General features: G+C 44.1%; 1 protein-coding gene across 1 annotated transcript in view; it reads left to right on the top strand.

Annotated features, from left to right (window-relative positions):
- The window catches only part of LOC142075042 (serine incorporator 5-like), a 61,992-nt gene extending 52,021 nt beyond the window's left edge, over window positions 1-9,971 (top strand). The window contains 5 exon segments of the mRNA XM_075136038.1: window positions 1,474-1,600; window positions 3,831-3,901; window positions 8,569-8,604; window positions 9,275-9,422; window positions 9,714-9,971. Of these exon segments, the coding sequence (XP_074992139.1) occupies window positions 1,474-1,600; window positions 3,831-3,901; window positions 8,569-8,604; window positions 9,275-9,422; window positions 9,714-9,861 (530 nt within the window). The 3' untranslated portion in view covers window positions 9,862-9,971.
- The last annotated feature ends 10,469 nt before the right edge of the window (window positions 9,972-20,440 follow it).

Here is a 20,440-nt window from a genome sequence, read left to right as displayed (position 1 = left end):
GAACTCTCTTGGTTGTCATCTGTTCTCAGAGATGCTCCTTTCTCCCCTGTCTATGTGATAAGGACTCTCATACTGGCCTGTGCAGCTTTTACAGTAGCACATGCTGGAGAATGTATGGGGAGCTGGCACTTACTAAGGTGTCCCATACCCTCTCGCCCAGATTTGCCATGAGCTTACCTAATGTTGACTCATTCCTCAAGCAAGGACCTTCAAATTGGCCATCTTGCAAATCGGCCACCTTGCAAACCAGGCCTGAAGAAAATGCAAGCTGCAAGTATTTATTTGCAACATCCAAAAAGCAGAGTTGCAAATGTCTTTAGAAGGAATAGGCAAACAAAAGGAAATGTCTGTTGAACCTGTGCTTATCACAGTGTGCCTTAGCTTTTTGGTGTCAGACTTAGCTAAAAGACCTGCCAAACAGTGGACCTGTCTTGCTGCAGATGTGTCCCTGATGGATGCAGGTGGGGGATTCTGCACATCTCTTGCCAAGGTGTTCCTTAAAAGCTTGTCATCCCTTCTTTTGCTCCCGCCTTCGCGCTGTCCCTGTCTTGTGCTGATAAAGCTGTTTGTGCAGCCTTGCAGGGCTATGCAAAGGCCCCCCCGCCACCAGGTCAGGGGACTAACTTTGAGTTTATTTTTAATCTGGGTGTAGCCTTTGCTGCATTTTGCCCTCTGCCCCTACAAACAGTTGTGCTGCCCCAATGGGGATGCAGTGTGGCTGCTGGAAGGAAAGAGGAGATGGGAACACAGTTTGCTTTAAACAGCATTGACTCAAAGAGCTCTTGATTTGAGATAAGATGCAGCTGTAATCTGCTTTGGGGTGATGCTGCAGGCTACTACTCTTGCTTTACTTTGACCCCAAGCAGACACCAAAAAGCCAGATGCATCTTGGAACATCGAGGACTGAATTGGTTTTGATTCAGGAACCTAAAAGTAGTATTTGCTTAGATGTTAAGATAAAATCTTGCCTGTGACCGGTGCATCTCCTTTTCTTTGGTTTTCTGTATATCAGTCTGAGAACAGGGCAGCTACATGCTACCTTTTTTCACTGAGTACGAATTTCATAGTTGTCCTCAAGGCACACCTGCTGTCAAAGAAATTTATGGACTCAGGTCCATACTATTTCAATGTTATATGGCTCTGTAGTCTTGGGTGAAGTGTTATTAAACTTCCAACTTCTTATTTCTTAGTTCACCAGACAGTCTTTTTCCTTGTTTGTCTGCGCTGGTAAAACAAGAAATTTTAGTACCCTACTAAGTTGCATTTTTGTTTTACCTGAAACGCAGAATCTGCCAGGTCAGATTTACAGAATTTTTTCTGTATGAACTCTCTAAAAGATAGATAGAAACAGCTGAAATGTGCCTATCCAATGTCTGAAGTAATAAAAATATTTTGCTGAAAACCTTCAGTCTGAAGACTACTTTGAAATGCAGTGAAATGAGTTTTGCTAACTGTTCGTTTTGTTTTGTGAAGTCCTGGATGAAAACAATCAGAACATCACAATCTGTGTACCTGAATTTAGCCAAGGCCTGCACAGAGATGAAAACCTGGTTACTGGCCTGGGTACTACCATTTTGTTTGGCTGCATTTTATATTCTTGGTAAGTCTGGGGGTTTGCAGTTACCTCACTGGAAATGCAATGTCGCGGTCCAACTAATGAAGGCTTATAGCAGGCCTCATGCAGACAAAGTAACGGCGAGAAGTAGAATAGAATTGAGCTGGAAGGTTCATATTCTCCTTAGTTTCAGAATGGCTAGATGTTCTAGCCAATAATCTCTAGCAAGCTAATATAACTTTTGAAACAAATATATTTTATTAAAACTGAATAGAGCAATTCACATCTAAAGGTGTATATGTGGGGGAATTTCCAGCTGTTCATGAACCCAAACAGTCTCAAAGTGCTTTGAATTCTGTATTTACTCTTTCTATAAGAAAAAAATATGCAGTTATGTTGTCATGGTTTAACCCCAGCCAGCAACTAAACACCACACAGCTGCTTGCTCACCCCCCACCTCCGGTCGGATGGGGGAGAGAATCGGGAGGGCAAAAGTGGGAGAACTCACGGGTTGAGATAAAAACAGTTTAATAATTGAAATAAAGCAAAGTAGAACAGTAATAACAATGATAACAACAACAATAACAGAATATACAAAGCAGGCGATGCACAATGCAACTGCTCACCACCCGCCGACCGACACCCTGCATGTCCTGAACCGTGAGACCCCCCCTTTCCTGGACCACGCCTCCTAATTATATACCGAGCATGACATCACATGGCATGGAATACCCCATTGGCCAGCTGGGTCAGCTGCCCCGGCTATGCTCCCCCCCAGCTTCCCATGCACCTGGCAGAGCATGGGAAGCTGAAAAATCCCCGGTGCAGGCAGCGCCACTCAGCAACAACCAAAACATCAATGGGCCATCAACGTTCCTCTCATACCAAACCCAAAACACAGCACCCCCCCCAAGCTACTGGGAAGAAAGTTAACTCTGTCCCAGTCAGAACCAGGACACATGTCCATCTAAAAAAAGCCATCTGAAATTTCTGTAGCCTCCTGGCAGAGGTTATCACTGTTCTTCCAGGGTCTTTAAAAAAACCAGAACTTTTTGGGAGGGTTTAGGTCTTCCTTTGAACAAGCGATGAGCACAGTACTGCCATCAGGATTTGCCAGCAATCTGCTCTAAAAAGATCTGTTTGTGCCCATACAGTTGTGATGCTCACCTTGTATTATTGCAGCTCACATCAATAAATTAAGTCATGCTCGGGGGGGGGAGAGGCGGGGAGTTGCTGATGACTAAAATGTGATGTATCACTTGTTTTGGCCATGCGGGTTGCCAGGAAACAGCACTGCCTGTCTGCTGCAGGTTTTTGAGCAGGTTCTGCTTCTGAATCAGTCCACTTCAAAGTTTATGTGCTGCAACTCCTTCATAATTTTGAAGTGAAAATGAGAGACTTTCTGACAGTTATTCTTCTGCTAACAAATATGCATATTTGTTCCATTTAATTCTGATATCAAATATATGGATAAGTATCATGGATCTAGTTCACATTAGAACAGTATTTCCAGTGCATCAGGAAGGTGTTTGGGGAATGCAGACAACCTTCATGTAGCCTGCAGGGGAAGTGCACCATGTAGCTGGGAAGATAAGAGGGCTTTCAAGGGGAATGTTTTGAAGTATTGCTTACTAAGGCTCAGTATGTACAGCAAAGCATTAACACACGTCTGTCTGTGGGTAATGGATAGTTTGCATTACGCATCCTGAAAGGGGAAGACTGGGCAAGAAATGTTTCTAATCAGAAGAAACTAGAAAGGATTCCCTCCAGACAACTACAATCATGCAAGAAAGTGATTTCTAGCAACTGGAATACTGACAATAGTGGTTGGTAATTTACTTTTGAAAACTGACTGCTGCCAGTGACCTGTTACTTCACTGGCAAAGCCTTTACAGAAGCATTTTATAAATGGTGAGCCAAAGCAATGGCTGTGAAGTTAATATAAAAGCATTGATTGTGCACAGCAGGGAAATTGGAGCAAATTGGAGCACTTAGCTGCTTTGCTGGTGTCTGATGGTGATGAATTTACCACCTTTCAGGAGTGACCTACTTTTAAGCTCGTGATTCATCCTGAGTTGGCCAGTGGCTGTCTGTCAGGCTGGTTTATACTTGTGCAGAACAAACTTTTTACATGCTTAGTGCTTGATGCTATATCTGGGCAAATGCTTAGCTTAGACATGGGAGTAGACTATTTGTTTGCTGTGGTGGTGAAAAATCACCCTGTTAGGCTTATACTTATGCCAAGGGTTTTGACACTATCTTCTTTTACTCCTAGTTTGACCTCAACAACACGTGCAAGCTCTGAGGCGCTGAGGGGAATATATGCAACACCTGAAACCAAAGTGAGTTTTTGCTTCCTCCCACAAGATTTCTGTGCAGACTTCCTTGTGTGCTTTTCTTGCTGTTGTTTTCATGGCTAACTAATCTGTAATTAGGTAAAAACAAAAGCTTGTTCATAGCACGCATGCTATGTGTCTCTGGGTATGGATTTGTCAGGACACTTGTCCACATTGGCCCTTCTGCAGCTCTTGCTGGTCCCTTGGAGGTGCCTTTATGTACTGAAATAATTTGCTGCTCTTGCAGTTTATTTAACATCCTGCAGACTTCCTGTAAATCTTGTGCTTCACACAAGCTCGTGTCCTCTCATTTAAAGGAAAAGTCTGCTGGGCTCTAAGAAGCTATCAGATAAAGAAGCAGGGGCGTTCTCGAACATTTTCAATCCTGGTTGCCTTTGTTTTCACATCAACATAACTAGTGCTTATGATCCCAAGTACCTATCTCTTATTTTTATTTCCCCTGTGGTGGGTTGACCTTGGCTGGACACCAGGTGCCCACCAAGCTGCTCTATCACTCCCCCTCCTCAGCTGGACGGGGGAGAGAAAATATGACAAAAGGCTCGTGGGTCGAGATGAGGACAGGGAGATCACTCACCAATTACAGTCACAGTCAAAACAGACTTGACTCGGGGAAATTAAATTAATTTATTGCCAATCAAAATCAGAGTAGGATAATGAGAAATAAAACCAATTCTTAAAACACCTTCCCCCCAGCCCTCCCTTCTTCCCGGGCTCAACTTCACTCCCGATTTCTCTACCTCCTCCCCCCAAGTGGCGCAGGGGGACAGGGAACCGGGGTTGCACTCAGTTCATCACATGTTGTCTCTGCCACTCCTTCCTCCTCAGGGGGAGGACTCCTCACACTCTTCCCCTGCTCCAGCGTGGGGTCCCTCCCACGGGAGACAGTCCTTCACAAACTTCTCCAACGTGGGTCCTTCCCACAGACTGCAGTTCTTCATGAACTGCACCAGCGTGGTTCCTTTCCACAGGGTGCAGTCCTTCAGGAACAGATTGATCCAGCGTGGGTCCCCCATGGGGTCACAGGTCCTGCCAGGAGCCTGCTCCAGCGCAGGCTCTCCACGGGGTCACAGCCTCCTTCAGGTGCCTCCACCTGCTCCGGCGTGGGGTCCTCCACGGGCTGCAGGTGGATATCTGCTCCACCGTTATCCTCCATGGGCTGCAGGGGGACAGCCTGCCTCACCATGGTCTGCACCACTGGCTGCAGGGGAATCTCTGCTCTGGCGCCTGGAGCACCTCCTCCCCCTCCTTCTTCACTGACCTTGGTGTCTGCAGGGTTGTTTCTTTCACATATTCTCACTCCTCTCTTCCGGCTGCTGTTGTGCAGCACTTTTTTCCTCTTCTTAAATATGTTATCACAGAGGTGCTACTACCGTCGCTGATTGGCTCAGCCTTGGCCAGCGGTGGGTCTGTCTTGGAGCCGGCTGGCACTGGCTCTATCGGACATAGGGGAAGCTTCTGGCATCTTCTCACAGAAGCCACCCCTGTAGCCCCCCCTTCTACCAAAATCTTGCCATGCAAACCCAATACATCCACACATAAGTATTTCCTTTCGTTTTGCCTATAATTTCATCTCAGATTATATTTCTTGTCCCTGTTTCCTTCAGCAGCAGAGGTTTCTTCATTCCACCTGCCTATTTCTTTGGCCTACTTATCCTGGGAACACCCAGAAACACTGGGAAACAAGTGGGGTTTTGCTAAGTAACAGTTACTCCTTATTTAGGCTTGCTAGTGTCACACTTTGAATGTATGTGTGTGTTTGGAGGATGAATCTCCATCCCTAACTCACTTTACATTTGTGTTACTTGCATCTGTAATTTTAATTTTTATTTTTAGAGTCTTTGATCGAAGTTCAAAGTGTGAGAATCCAAAAATGCAGAAGTGTCTGATAAGGCACTTGGTGTTTGCAGTAGCTGGACATGGGGAAGCAAAACACGTTTCGCTGTGGGAGCGTGTCAGTGCTGGAGGAGCTTTTCTCCAGCAGGAAGTTGCAACTGGACGGGGAGCGGGTGCCAGTGCCGAGGAGCCAAGTGCCCGGTGGGACTGCCTGCACCAGCTCCGAGCCCTTGCAGGCAGGCAGCCCACCAGCAGGCTCGGCGTCAGGCACCAAGACGTGGCCCAGCCTGCCTCAGGCAGATCCGGGCAGGACCTGCACCTCTCCCCCCAGCTCCCGTGCTGAGGGGCAGGTGGCAGGGGGTGAGGCGTGGGGAACTGGAGGGAAAACAGACGCCCTTCACGCCCATCCATCTTCCTCTTCCAGCGTTAAGCCATAGGAAGTCTCATCCAAAGGGCGTGGAAGTGGCTGCAGGTAGCCAGCGGTGCCAAAAAGCGGGTGCAGCTGTCACCTGAGTGATACCACAGCCCGCCGCACTGGTGCCGCCGAGGGCCAGAGCACAGGAGTCTCCGCCGCTGGAAGACACGCGCGAGCTACTGGCTTCATAGTGTTGCACCACAGCTTTGGGGTTGCAGTGTGCCCTGTGGCAGGAGGAGCAGTCGGGTTTGGGGGCAGCTGGCACAGCATGGCTGCTGGATGTGGCCCGCTCACTGGGAAGGCCCAGCTCATCCACTGCGGCGCTTGCCGACGAGATTATTTCCAGACCATCCAGTTTTAAAGAGCAGTACAAGAGCTGTTGAATGTAAATATAAAGAAATGACTGGTGAAGAGCAACTAATTGCACTTTGATTGTCTTTCCTGTGGCAAAGGGCCTTTGTCTCCTGACCAGGAATGTGAATGTAGCTCTGCAGTTGCTTGTGGTGTACAGAGTCTGTCGGCGTCTGCGCTGAAGACAATTGAGTATTATGAGGGGCTAGCAGTATGTGTGCCAGCATTGCTAATTACATCACTGTGTGTGCAAGGCCTTAATTGCAACTAATTAAAAAGTTTGAGGGAACCAGCACTTGCCTCATAATCTGAGTATGGCCAAAGGGGAGCTCAGGCTGACGCTGTAGGTGAGGCTTGGCATAGCAGTAGAAAGAGCCCGTTAATCCACTGACATACAGAATAAGAGTTTTATTTAAACTCTCAACCAGTCTCTTAAAAAAGAATGAGGTTTTTGGCTTTTCATGAGATTATGAACCTAGTGAGTACGTGTAATCATGGGTACGCAGGGTAAAAACTGTTGTTTGATATTTCTGTTGGACACTGTACCTTAAAGGCTTACTATCTGATTTTTGGGATTGTTAGGAAAATTCGCAACTGGCCCGTGGGGACTGAGGAGAGAGGCTAGGACACAAAGTATAGAATTATAAGGGTAAATATTTATTCATGCGCATGAGGTGTTCCAGCCAAATTGGGGCACACCGAATGTGATTTTACACAGGGTTCTTATATCCTTCAAACATTCAGGTACAACACAATTTGACTAATCACTAACACCCACACTACTGATTACTAATCATAGTAAAACTTTGCAAAGCAACTATATTTCTGCAGCATTCTTGCTGCTTGTCTATTGATCCAGATGTCCCTGGAGTCAGTCTTGCTATAGTTACTTATCTATGATGCCAGATGACGCTGGGAGGGTTTTAAAGATGTGTTAGAGGGGCTAGGATGCTGGCATTATCTTGGTTGTCCAGGGGTATCTTTTATCCTTCATGGACAGCTCTAAGCTTCCAAGAAGCAAAGTCCTTATTTCCAGGGCCGAGCCGTCCTTTAGTTTTTCTTACTTAAGCATGAACAATACCAAAGTCTCCAGTAAAATTCCACTACCTCATTACGTTGCAGTGTATAATGTGAATTAATATATATTAACAAAGTTAATACTCTTTCATACTATAAAGACTGATTGATATAATAGTTAGGGAAGGGAATTTTCATAACAGGGTGCATTGTCTTTATCAGACCACAACAAAAATAAATCCCAGAGTAGAATTTTATCAGAAGAAATAATGTTGGTGATGCAGTACAGAAAGTGCTGACTTGTACTGTGGTCTGGTGCAGAAAATGCACTTACTTATATATTTATTGGACTGTCAACACCTTTTTCCCATTTACATTACCACTCAACACAAGAAGTGTCTGACCCATCAGCAAACAATTTCAGCTTTCCTTTTTCCATCAGTTTAAAAAAAAAAATTTAAAAAATCTTCATTTAAATGAAGCAGTAAAACCAGCTTTCTGCTTGTACTCATTCTGGCTCCATTTCAGCAAAATCTTGCAAAGATAAGTACATTTCTGACTTATGCATGTGCAGTTGTGATTTCTAACCCATGCAGCAGGGTTTTGAAAGTTCCTTATACCTTCATTTCAGTAGAGATTTTTTTTTTATTTAAAAAGCACTTAGATGCAAGTCTGAAGAGGTAAGTCCCCTCTGAACTATTAATGTGCAACCACTTTACTGTAGCTTTTCCACCATTTTGTCATAGATTATTTGCACCAGTGCTTGACCTTGAGTTATATAAAACGGATGGAGTAATTCTTAAAGAATGGTTAATTTGCTCCAAATCTTACTGAGTAGGTTTTTCCAAAGCTTAGAAACTGCTGTTATGAACTACTTGGCAAATCCTAATTTGAGTTTTGTGCTGGTTGGAAAACCAAACCAGACTTTTCTAAATTAGCATCTGCTGTAATGTAGACATAACAGACTTTCTTCACCAACTGTTTTGCTGCTTTGCTGTAGCACAGACTCTTACCCTTCCTGTTGTCTGTTCCGCGGGTAGCTCATTGCTGCTTTTGCTGCGTGCCTGACGGAGATGGTAATTACATTTTCACTGCACAATTTACCTTGCTTGTGGGTTTCAGACCAAAGCAAAGAGAGTAAGGTCACTGCTGCAGACAGAGAGCTTCTTGTATCCTCGTTCTGTGGCATATCAAACTGAAGCAGCTGAAGTGCTCAAAGTTAAACTAGGGTGGGAAGTAAGAGATGTAACAATACCATTTTAAAACAACAGGCTAGTTAATAATTCCTTAAAGGACATCTCATTAATGCAACATACAAAGAGTAATCTCTGCTTGTGAGTGTGACCAACTGCCGGATTTTTGACTCAGCAGCTCTGCAGGGACTCCAGTTCAGGAGTGAGTTCAGGAAAGGAGTGTCCTGTTTGCAGACCTGATACAATCAGGGATATCATCTTGGACTTGCCAGAAGAATATCCTACAGGTAGAGCAATTTAAATGGCCCAAATGCTCAAAAAATAGCCACTAAACCAGGAAGCTGATACAGGGCAGGATTTCAGTGGCAGTCCCATTTATTTTACTAAAGGCTTAGGCCCATGCCCTGAGGGCAAGGAAATGTTCAAGTGTTGCTCTGTATCACACTTTGCTAAATCACACCATAGATGTTTTGCTCTGTTCTTCGTGAAGCCAGCTGCTGTTTTCAGTTCTCATTAAATTTGCAAAAGCTTTCTTGTTTCCTGTCTCTTACAGCTGATGCTGAAGAGCACATTGAAAAAAGGGGAGGCCAGACTGTGATTTATGATGAGAAGAAAGGCATGGTGTACAGTTATGCCTACTTCCACTTTGTTTTCTTCTTGGCTTCGCTCAATGTGATGATGACAGTAACTCATTGGTTCCAGTAAGTGTGTTTCTTTAAAGCTGAGAAATTATTGTCTCTCTGCATTGAGAGGGGAGATGTGAACGGGAACTTCTGCCATTAGTGTGTCGTGTCTCCTCTCCTTAAGTAAGAAGCTGGAAGAGAGGTTGCAATTCTTGAGCAAGGGCTTGCTCTACAAAGGGCTGTTCTCCCCTGCTTCGTGTCTGGGTTAACCTAGTTGAAGTCTGTGACCCACTTGGAAAACCAGAGGATACTGCAGTCTGAGATATGAATAGTAAGTTTATTGGTGCGTTTTTTTTTTTTCTTTAACAGTTATGAAAGTGCTCAGATTGAAAAATTCTTCACCGGAACCTGGTCCATCTTCTGGATTAAGGTGGTCTCCTGTTGGTTTTGTGTCTGTTTGTACTTATGGACTCTTATTGCTCCACTCTGTTGCCCAACCAGACAGTTCTTAGTGTGAACACTCAAAAGGTCCTTCTGTGGTTTTCCTCTTTTCTTTTTTTTTTTTTTTCTGTTACAAATAAAATACAGCAGTCACTTTGTAATGAGGAAACACCTATTGCCCGCTTATCATAATGTACCAGTTAGTAACTTTTTAGTCAGACTAAACAAATGATTGAAGACTTTTTTACCTTTTTTAATTGTCATGAACAAGCATTGCCCAAGGAAACGAATCTGTTCCAAAACTTTGTAACACTGATGTGTGGAGTGTAGGAAACACAGTTGTTGCATAAACTGGAATAAGTGAAATGCTTTTCAAATAACTGACAATCTTTCTCTGGCTTCATTGGCAAGAAAAGAAAAAATCATGGTGCAGATGTATCTTCTTCTTCCTGTGAATGTTGGATATCTTCTAGCAAATATGTGTTCCTTTTTATACTCTTTTATTAACTCTGTCTTTTACAGTTTGCAATGATGATTTGGACTGCTGTTTTGTACAGCATATAATTCTTGTAAGTAGTATGCAGATATTTTTTCCCGAAAATATAACCAAATACTTCTGTAGAAATAGAGAATATGTAAGAATTTGACTGCCAAAGCATCTACTAAAAATTGTTTAACTAAATATTAAATATATTAAGTTATTGTATACCCAGATTGAGAAAAGAATGTACCAATGATAAAAGAGTATTTATTCTATTATAACTTTAAAAGGCACCTGAATGTTTTATGCAATTCAGAATCAGTCCAGTTGTTAACAGAAGGGGAGTTCTACACACAGAAATTCTTAAACTCTGAATTTTGTCCAATTTTGCTTTGCCAGATCACTTAAACTGCAAGTTGTGTGTATGTTTGCTGTTGAGAAAATGCTAATTACAGGAGCACTGCCAGTTGCTGTTAACTTTAAAAGTGGAGTGCTCATTTACTTTTCTACCCTGATGTTTCAACTTGTGTCTAAAGATCTCCCAGGATCTTCAGTTCTGTTTCCATTAATAATTTTATAATATTTCAAATACAGTGATGGTCAGAAAAAGGACTACAGTGCTTCATCTTCCTTTTCTGCCTGTGTGTTGGTTGGAAAGTATTCTAACTGCTGTATTTTTATAGTCCTCTGTTGATGTTAGTTTTGCTGTTGGGATGGGAGTTAGCCAAACAATCCATTAATGGAGACTCAATTTCTTTTGGAGAACTTCTATTCCAAGCAGTGGGGTAAGCAGTCAGCAAAACAAAACCAGAAAACACAAATGTGACAGCAGCTGCCTTAGTACAAATGACTGATTTGACAATATTAAACCCTACCATGTCACTTTTATTTGCTTTTAAGCAGATTATTTGGTGGTAGAACAACAGCTCAGATGCTCTAAATGCTGAATAAGGTTGAACCCACTTTAGTTGTCTACATTCTGGTGGGATGAATTTATGACTCATGCTAGTCCCAGAGGTTTTGTCGCCCCCCCCATACAATGTGAAATATGCAGGATATAAACAAAATCAACCGATTTAGCAGTTCTTTTTTTGAAATATGATTGAGCCTTAAATCTTCACCCAATGCTTTCTGCAAAGCAAAGAAAAACACAGCATAAAGGCCAATGAGATGGCCAAAATATTTGCATGCCTTATTTGTTCTGTTGCAATAATTGATGGCTAATGCACACCTGGTAAGTAATCCTAACATAACAGATCTCAGTTCTGCTTGTTTTCTTTACCATTTTTAGCTGCCTTGTTGCTATGGTATCCTAGGGCTTCTGTCCTGCTTGGAGCCTGCTAGGGGTGCGATCTTCCCAACCCCGTGCACTCTTACCTCAAGCAAAATCCACAGGTCTGCAGTCCTGTATACTTATACCACCTACCCCAGTGATTAGGAGCCTCAAAATACCTGTCATGAGATCTGAGGGAAGGAGGAGTCTGTCCAGAGGTGACACTCTTGCTCTTCTTGTTTGCGCCTAGGGGGAAAAAAAGCAGTTGAAGCTTAGCTTTGACATTGAGTTAGAAAAGCAACAAATAGCTCTGGAGAGGGAGGCAGTTTTTTGTCTTTCCTCTTGCTTCTGCTGGGAGGTTCTGATCTCACCAAGAGCTCTGCTAGCATGGGGGTCCGTCAGTATGTCTCTGCCTGCGTTTGGAGTCCAGCCATGCAGATCCTTCTGCAGCAGAAAAAGGCCTATATTAATGCATTCACAACCTAGAAGCATTTATCTGTCCCTTCTAAGATAAGAGCTTATGGGCTGTGCAGTGATAACTAACAGTTGTCTCGCCTAACTCATAGCAGCTATTCTGACAAACAATCTTGATCCAGTGCTAGAACTGTGAGCTGCAGCTGAGATAGTCCAGGCTCTTGCCCCTCCCTTGGCAAATGCTGCTCCCTAATATATAAAGGCTCACAGGAGTTGCCTTCTAGTGCCATATATGTTGTAATATGAGAAACCAAGGATGTTTTATTAAAATTAGCAATGGTTTTTATAAAAGAGCAATCTGGGCAAGGAGCTCTACAGAAGGCGGCATGCAATATGTCATGTTATAAGGCATGGTAACTGTTCTCTGGATCTGATAACAGGCATCCCAGTCACAAATGTAGATGATCTTGATACATATCTTGGCCAAGGTGTTGTCGATTTTAAGCCCTCGAAACACACTAAACAAGCATGTTTAGAGAGGAGACATTGCTTTATTCTGCGCAGGGTGCAGGGTGGATATTTTCCACAAATCAAGCACACCGCCACAAGCTCCAGGCTCTCCTTTATAGTACAAAATTAGCAAAACCACGCCTAAAGCCATGCCTAACTAATACATATTCATGAGATTATGTAAGTGTTACTTCTTATCTTCCCTGGCATTCTTCCCAGTCCTTCTGCGCTTGCGCGGGGGTCTCTGGTGGTCATCGGTGGTCATTTGGGGAAGTGCCCCCTCCTCATTTTGAAGCAAAGTTCAGTTTTAGGGCACAGGTTTGCTGCTTTATCAGGGATGACCCTGGCAACCATTCAAGTCTTATTAAAACAGTCTTTGAAATACAGCCTTTTCTATATGTTCAGGTCATCTTGACACTGCTTATCTCAGGGACTAAGGATGATGTATTCCAGGAAGGTTTGGGAGGAACAGAAGAGCTACATCCTTGATAAGAGAATGACAATTCATCGCTAAGCTTATAACTGTCTTACACATTATTTACATAATTTGCAACTGTCCAAGGCTTCACTATGGAATATTACATGGCTTCGCTATCCATGTTATTTTTATACTCCTCCAGAGTGTGATCTCAGAAGATGGCAGGTTGTACAGATTTGTCCGTGGCATCTACTCTGTACAGTCCAGCTCTCTGAGATGTGTCAGATACCTCTGACAGTGCTAACAAAATATTTTCGAGGCCAAGTGTAGCACTGAAGCCCCTGCAGTTGTTTGAAACAAGGATTTCTGATTTGTTTCTCATTTGCCCAGATGGTAGAGTGGCCAGCTGCTGAATTTGGCACCTAGATCTGCACCAAGGAAAGTGCTGCATCTCCATGGGTCCTGGTCCCTTGTTTCTCACTGGCTGTGTTCGGGCTGTCATGGAGTCCTGTTTCAGCATATGCTGGCTGCAGCCCACTTGCCCAGTACTGGTTGCACACACGCCATAGAGCTGACTGGACCCATGCCAGGACATGAGTTCCTTGTTGTTATGAGAAACTGCTGACTGAGTTTCAAAGGATCAAATGGCAGCCACTATTCTCTGTGCAGCTCTGGTGCCAAGCTGGGAGGCTACACGTGGTGAATGAGGTGCAGGGCAGAGATGGCGGTTCCTGAGTGGTGCCGAGGGTCTGCGAGAGCTGACCACCTTTGCTCAGGAGCCTTCCACCGGTCTGCACACCCCTGCCTTCCCCCCACCCTGCAGGGTTCTGGCAAGATGTTGTTCTCTTCTGGTATTTCAAACCAGGAGAGGGTCTTAGGGAATGGAAGCATTTGAAGTGTGTTTGTTGTGGTGTTTGTAGCACTTGGGAAAGAGTTAACCTTTGGTGAGAGGTTAGACCCTGGTGAGCGGGAGCCCCAAGACTGAACTCCAAAGTAGTTGCAGCTGCTGCTCCAGCTGACTGCAGCCCAGCTGCGCAGGCAGTGGGGGCAAGAGAGAACTACGTGCTCAGTTTTAAATGAGGGATTGCAATGTCTTTACTTTCCAGAGGCCACACATGGAGCTCTGTCTGCATTGCACAATAGTCCAGAAAGAGGTGGTGGTGCAAGAGGAGCTTGTTTAAATGCTTATACACAGGGACTGCACAGTCTCTGATGGAAACATGAGGGGCAGGAGGTTTCCCAAGCCTGGAGTATGACCTTGGGGCAAATCTTTGTCACAGCTGGACTTTGCTGTTCCTGAACTTGCAGGCTACCCAGCAGTTGGTGTGTCAACACAACAGACATAGTGAGCTCCAGCATCCCATTGTAAGGTCCCAACAGAACCTTCTGAAACAAAAGCAAAAGTTCTGGCTGTTTAAGCTATGACTGGTTTCTGTGGCTACCAGTTGAGCAAGCCAGTATGTTTTCTGTCAGGAGAGGTTGGAAGCTCACAGCTTCATGCAATTACCTTTGACAGCACAAGAGCCAGAGCCTGTATCTCATCTTCCAGCCTCCAGTGGCCAAGGGCTGTGGCATAGGCTGGAAGAGAGCCTGGAAATGGGCAAGCTCGAAGGTGACAAACTGGTGTGGCAAATGGCCAGGGTGCTCCCTCCCTGCTGCTGTAGCAGGAGGAGAGCCTCCGACTGCAGGCGGGAGGGCTGGGTGGAGGTTCGGAGGCTGGCAGGGGTTCAGAGGCTGGCTGTGGTCATGTTTTCTGATTGAGCTGATGTGTGCTGTCATGTTCTGACCAGCACACGCTGCAGGCAGGTCAGGGTGGGCCTGGCCTGTTGCATTCACTGTGCATAGACCACTTGGGCAAAATGTATGCAGTGCAGGCCAGGCATACCCCCTCTGTGCTGTGCCCACGGTGTGCTTGTGTGCATGCTACAAGTAACTGCCTTCTGCCCAGGTTGCACCCAAACCATTCAGACAGGATTTCTGCCTGGAGAAGGGGCTGTATCCAGTGAAATGCAAATGCATGATAGGGAAGATGTAAATTTGCTTTATGGTCTGTGTTCTAGTTTATAAATGAATGATACTGCAGTTACAGCCTATGTACAGCTAGAAGCAGGTGTCTTTTCTCATCTTTTAAGCATAATTTGACAAAAGCCATGTCAATACCCTCTGTGTTGCTCCAAAGTAACTAGCCTTTTGATCTTCTATTGAAAACCTGGTGAATGAAGTTGGGTTTGGTGAAGCCAGGGAGAAAGGAAGACTGAAACTGGAGGACCTCTCGTAATGAAACGCCGTGCCAGGGGAGTGCTCCTGCGTCGTGCTCTTTGCTGTGGGACTCTGGGCTCCCTCATGGGACAGGTCCCAAGGCTGCGCTGCTCCCAGAAGCCTTGGCAATGGTGGACAAGCCCATGGTGAAAACTCTTCCTGTAGCCCAAGCCTTTGATAGCATCATAAACCTTAAGTATATTTTTATTGTAGTGAGAACAGGAAACTTTTTTTGTTTGTTTGTTTTGTTTTGTTTTTATACTCTCACCTGATAATTTAACTCAGTATTTCCTCCTGTAATCTTGTGCTGGGAAACAACCATGGCTGTTCATTTTCTCAGGGCTACTTCTGATTTTTAAATCACTGTATTCCCCCTCTGTCTCCGTGTGTGTCATCCCCCCCCGCTGAAGTACTGTTTCCTATTGTCCTTTTTAAAGTAATTGTCCTGTACCCTGCAATATCCTTCTCTTCAGCTTTCCTTGAAGCTTGTCCTCCCCTACTTTCATAGCTTCATTTTGAAAAATGATGTAGTAGAAATGCATGTGGTATCCAACATCTTTCTATATATTGAATTATATAGTGCATTGTGATACAATTTTTTTTGCTTTTTGTTTTCTAATCCTTTCCTAATGGTTACTAACGCTTAATTCAGTGGTTGTTTTTTTTTTTTAACTTAGTGACTTATTTTCATAAGATTGCAGTACCTGCTGAGAGAGCTCGGCTCTGAGTGGGGACAGCAGGTCAAAGCCTGGCTTTGTGTATGTGAAAGTTAATCTTATTTTCTCTCTATGGGTGATTCTGCATTTATCTCCATATGTCTCTTTTGGTTTTAGTCACATGCAAGTCATGCACTGCGTAAGACGTGACTACAATGCCCTGCAGTCAGCTTTTTTGCTTTTACAGGCTGTGATAGTGTTACTCATAGTTTTCTGGGGGTGGGAGTGTAGGTAGGTCTAATAGAGTTCTTAGAGGAGGTCTGTCAAAGATAACTAAGTAAGTCTCCAAAGGAGTTAAACTGCTCTAAAGGAGATAAAACTTCTTCCTAGCAGGGACTAAGCATGACTGGAAAGGTACTGAGAAGCCTTTGGCTTGGACAGACAGCTCCCATCTCTTCTAATATCCACTTCATGCTGGATGCAACCTGTTGTTTCCGACATGTACTAGACAGACAAAATTGTGCTTTCTTTCCCATCCTGTTTAATACTGAATCCAAAACGGCAATAGATTCAAACTTTTCCTGAGAATGTTTTAAGCAAGTATCATTCCATTACATGCTGCTCCCTAGATTTTAGGGCAAATTTGAAAACAAGTGAAGCCCCAGTCTATTTTGTCTCCTTTTTATTTTCACTTTGTGCTCGTTTTGGCTGGGATAGAGTTAATTTTCTTCACAGTAGCTAGTATGAGGCTATGTTTTGGATTTGTGCTGAAAACAGTGTTGATAACACAGGGATGTTTTCGTTATTGCTGAGCAGTGCTTACACAGAGTCAAGGCCTTTTCTGCTTCTCACACCACCCCACCAGCGAGTAGGCTGGGGTGCACAAGAAGTTGGGAGGGGACACAGCCGGGACAGCTGACCCCAAATGACCAAAGGGATATTCCAGACCATATGACGTCATGCTCAGCATATAAAGCTGGGCGAATAAGAAGGAAGTGGGGGATGTTCGGAGTTATGGTGTTTTGTCTTCCCAAGTAACCGTTACACATGATGGAGCCCTGCTTTCCTGGAGATGGCTGAACACCTGCCTGCCGATGGGAAGTAGGGAATGAATTCCTTGATTTGCTTTGCTTGCACGCGTGGCTTTTGCTTTACCTATTAAACTGTCTTTATCTCAACCCACAAGTTTTCTCACTTTTACCCTTCTGATTCTCTCCCCCACCCCATTGTGGGGGGAGTGAGTGAGCGGCTGTGTGGTGCTTAGTTGCTGTCTGGGGTTAAACCACGACACGCTTTTATACAAAAAAAAGTCTGACATAGTCACATCAATGAGAACAAGCTGTGGTGTGCACTTTACAACAACAATCATATAAGGATTTAAAATATATTGTTTTATTGTTTGCAATAGCAATGTTAGTTTGCCTTTCCTTCTTAAATATCACCAATGCCAAATTGCTGAGCTTGAAATTCTTGAAAGTCCTCTGGGATGGTGTCTGAAAACAGGAAAATATGCAAAAGTTTAGTCTCTTCTGACAAAATCAAGGAGCACTTAATTAATTACCCAACTACTTTTTTTAGGTAACATGCCTTCTCTTTTGTTTACACATTAAGAATGAACTGGGAATGTTTTCAGTTTTAGCTGTATGCCACTGAAAAGCAGAGAGAGGCTAACGAGACAGCGAGTGCTACAGTGCCAGCCCATTATGGAGTACTATCAATCTTCAAATTACATTTCCACCTGAAAACTTTGTGGCTTTCACTCATATTTTTATTACTAAATGCTAACCAGAAAGGCAGAAAAAGTGGTTGTCTTGCTCTGCACCCCAGACACGTTTGTAGTGTCAGCGTCTCTATTTCTCATGTATACTAATTCACCTTCCCTGTGATGGTTTCTCATGCCACAAGAAGGGACAGAAACATTAACCTAAGGACCAGTAGCAACTGGTAGAAAAACTTCAAAATTGGTGAAGGGAGCTGGAGATGGGTCAATGTCATAAGAGTAACTACAGTTCTGGTTGAAGCGTTGAGTTTGCAGTGTCCCTTTGCCAGAGCCCAGAACACTTCATCTGGAGAGCTAGAGCTAACAGGATAGCTAAAGCTGCAGCCAAATATGGACTCACAGCTATGAAGCTCAACTACCTGACCTCAACTTTGATCTGATTATTTCCACCCTGATGCGGGACAGGTAATGCTAAACTCAAAAAAAGAAGTAACTATATAAACATACACAGTATATAGAAAACAAGGGGAAAGCCCTCCGCTTTTTTCAACTGTTGTTTTGATTGCTTCTTTTTTTGAGGCTTGAAAATTCTTTTTAAGGTTTTTCTGCAAATGTAGGAACTTGTCTCAAATGAAAGTAGGGATGTTTGGGAACTCCAGAGACTTCTTTGAGTGAGTTTCATTGACTTACTACAGTGCCTACAGCAAAGCCCCTGCTTGTTCACTGCCAGGAACATATCAGTGGCAGCTTTGAAACATGCTTTCTGGGAAACCACATACTGTTTGAGACTCTTATCAAGTAATTTTTAATTGTAAGCACCACTGTCTAGAAGTTCCCCTGTTTAACCAGGACTGCGAGCACCAGCCTAGGCATACCAAGTGCCCAAGAACCAGGGTCCATCACCAGAACAAGCTGCAGAGCCAGGGCCTGGCCATGCAGTGGCTGTGTCCACTGCAGACCTGTGCTGGGCTTCTTGGATCCACAGAAAGCAGACAAGGAAACTATTCCAATTTGGCTGGTAACTTATTTTCCTAAGGTTGCCTTGGTCAGGCAGGGGTTGATACTGAGAGGAGGGGGCAGCCCCTCCAACCCCACTTCAAGGTAGCTGAACTGCTGCCAGGGCAGAAATAGCCTGATGTGATCAGCTTTTGTGTGAGTGACCAAGGGTTGAGTTATTCCTATAGCGGGAGATCAGGGCTAAGTTGTGAGGTTCTTACCCCAAGTAGAGCGAGCCAGCATGCTCCCACAGAGTGTGAGAAGGATTCCTCCATGGGAGGAAGGACATCTTATGATCTTGTCCTCCCACAGACAGGAGCAACCAGCAAGTACACGGGTGACGCTGATGCCTGGTGACTGATCCCGCTGGATCTCCAGATTTATTTCGCCTTGTATTCAGAGCTCAAGGCATCCTACATACAGGATGGCCTCAGTATATTGTGCATGTACAAATCATGGTTGGTTGGTTTTAAATAACGTTTCTAATTCTCTGATGACAGCTATACTACTTAGTTGGCACAATCTCTGCAGCAGAGTGACTGCTCTGGGAGGAACAGTTGTGAGGTGTTAGTTCCCATCTGGCTGGGCTGCAGTGTGTTGCTGGTGTCAGGGGAGGTGTTTCACAGCTGTGAATAACTTGTAAATGAAAAGCAAAGGAAAGGATGCAAAATGGCTTAATCCAACAGCCATGCTACTGGTTCTTCGTGGTCACTTGCTGGTTGTTAGCTAAAATGACATAAGAGCAACATTACCATTGCAGCGATATTTCAGGTTGGACCAAATAATGTTTTCCTGAGAGAAGCAGAAAACTCCCAGCTGTCTTCCATGCTTGCCCTTAATGGAAGCAAACAGAAGCTCTGTTAGGTCTTTTCTGAGGCTGCAACATTCATAAAAGTAGTTTCATTACCCATGTTGATTCTAGTCTTGGACATGCTATCCTCTCATCTAGCCCAGGGGAAAAAAAGCAGTTAAGGTAGCTCCTTTGTAGGCTGGGAACTGGAGCAATGCTGCACTGGCAAGAGCTGGGCAGGGAGGGGGCTTTTTGTATGTTTTGGTGGTTGTTTTTTTACACATCCTACAAAAACCTTGGAATGTTTTTTCCTGTCCTCAGTCAGGCTGAGAGCTTTAACTCTTGACAATTTCCACAGTCGATAGTTATAGGAGTATAGGAGAAAGGGAGAATCAGATTAGATTGGTTGAAGAAGGCCAGATGGATTTTGTCTCACACAGTTTGAAGCTAAACTTTTATTTTTTAAATAGGCAAAGTTTCAAACAAATCATTTGGAATCTTAAACTTGACTGTGAAATTTCTTTAAAATGTGAATATGATTAATTCCAGGAACAGTTTTGATAATCTGGCATCTTCTTGTTAGAAAACCTGTCAGCAAATTCCCAAATAACTCTGGGAATAGCTGCGCCCTGCCAGATTCCCAAGCGTGTGCCCTGTACTGAGGGCTTGAGCGGAACCACGCTGGAGCCAGCTGAGCTATCGCAGCGCTGGCTACACCAAGTCCTCAGCCTCTGGGGTACTGGATAAACGACTTACAGGATGATGAGCCTGGAGGGCCCTGTTTTGGATGAGGACACTGCTGTGTTAGGAGCTGGTCTAACATGCAAGAAAATAGCAGGTGGTGAAGGGAAAGAAAGTTCCTATGTCTTTTCATAAAATAAGAAAAAAAACAATTCCTGTTATGTTCCTGACTTTATTTCCTGATTTGCTGAGGCAGTTCAAAAGTATCTGTACAATGAATAGAACTTGTCTTTCAAATTTCCGTGGGAGAGGCTGGCTCAAGTGATTTTTTTCCTAGGCTTCCTTGAAGCCTCGGAAAACCTTTGCTAGACATATTATGGTCTGTGGCATCTGGCCTAAACAGACCACAGTGAAATGTGGACAGAGCGCTGGCAGAGACTCGCTTTAGGCCTGGCTG

The sequence above is a fragment of the Calonectris borealis genome, chromosome W (assembly GCF_964195595.1).
Source record: "Calonectris borealis chromosome W, bCalBor7.hap1.2, whole genome shotgun sequence".
Lineage (NCBI taxonomy): Eukaryota > Metazoa > Chordata > Aves > Procellariiformes > Procellariidae > Calonectris > Calonectris borealis.
This window is presented reverse-complemented; position numbering and strand designations above follow the sequence as displayed.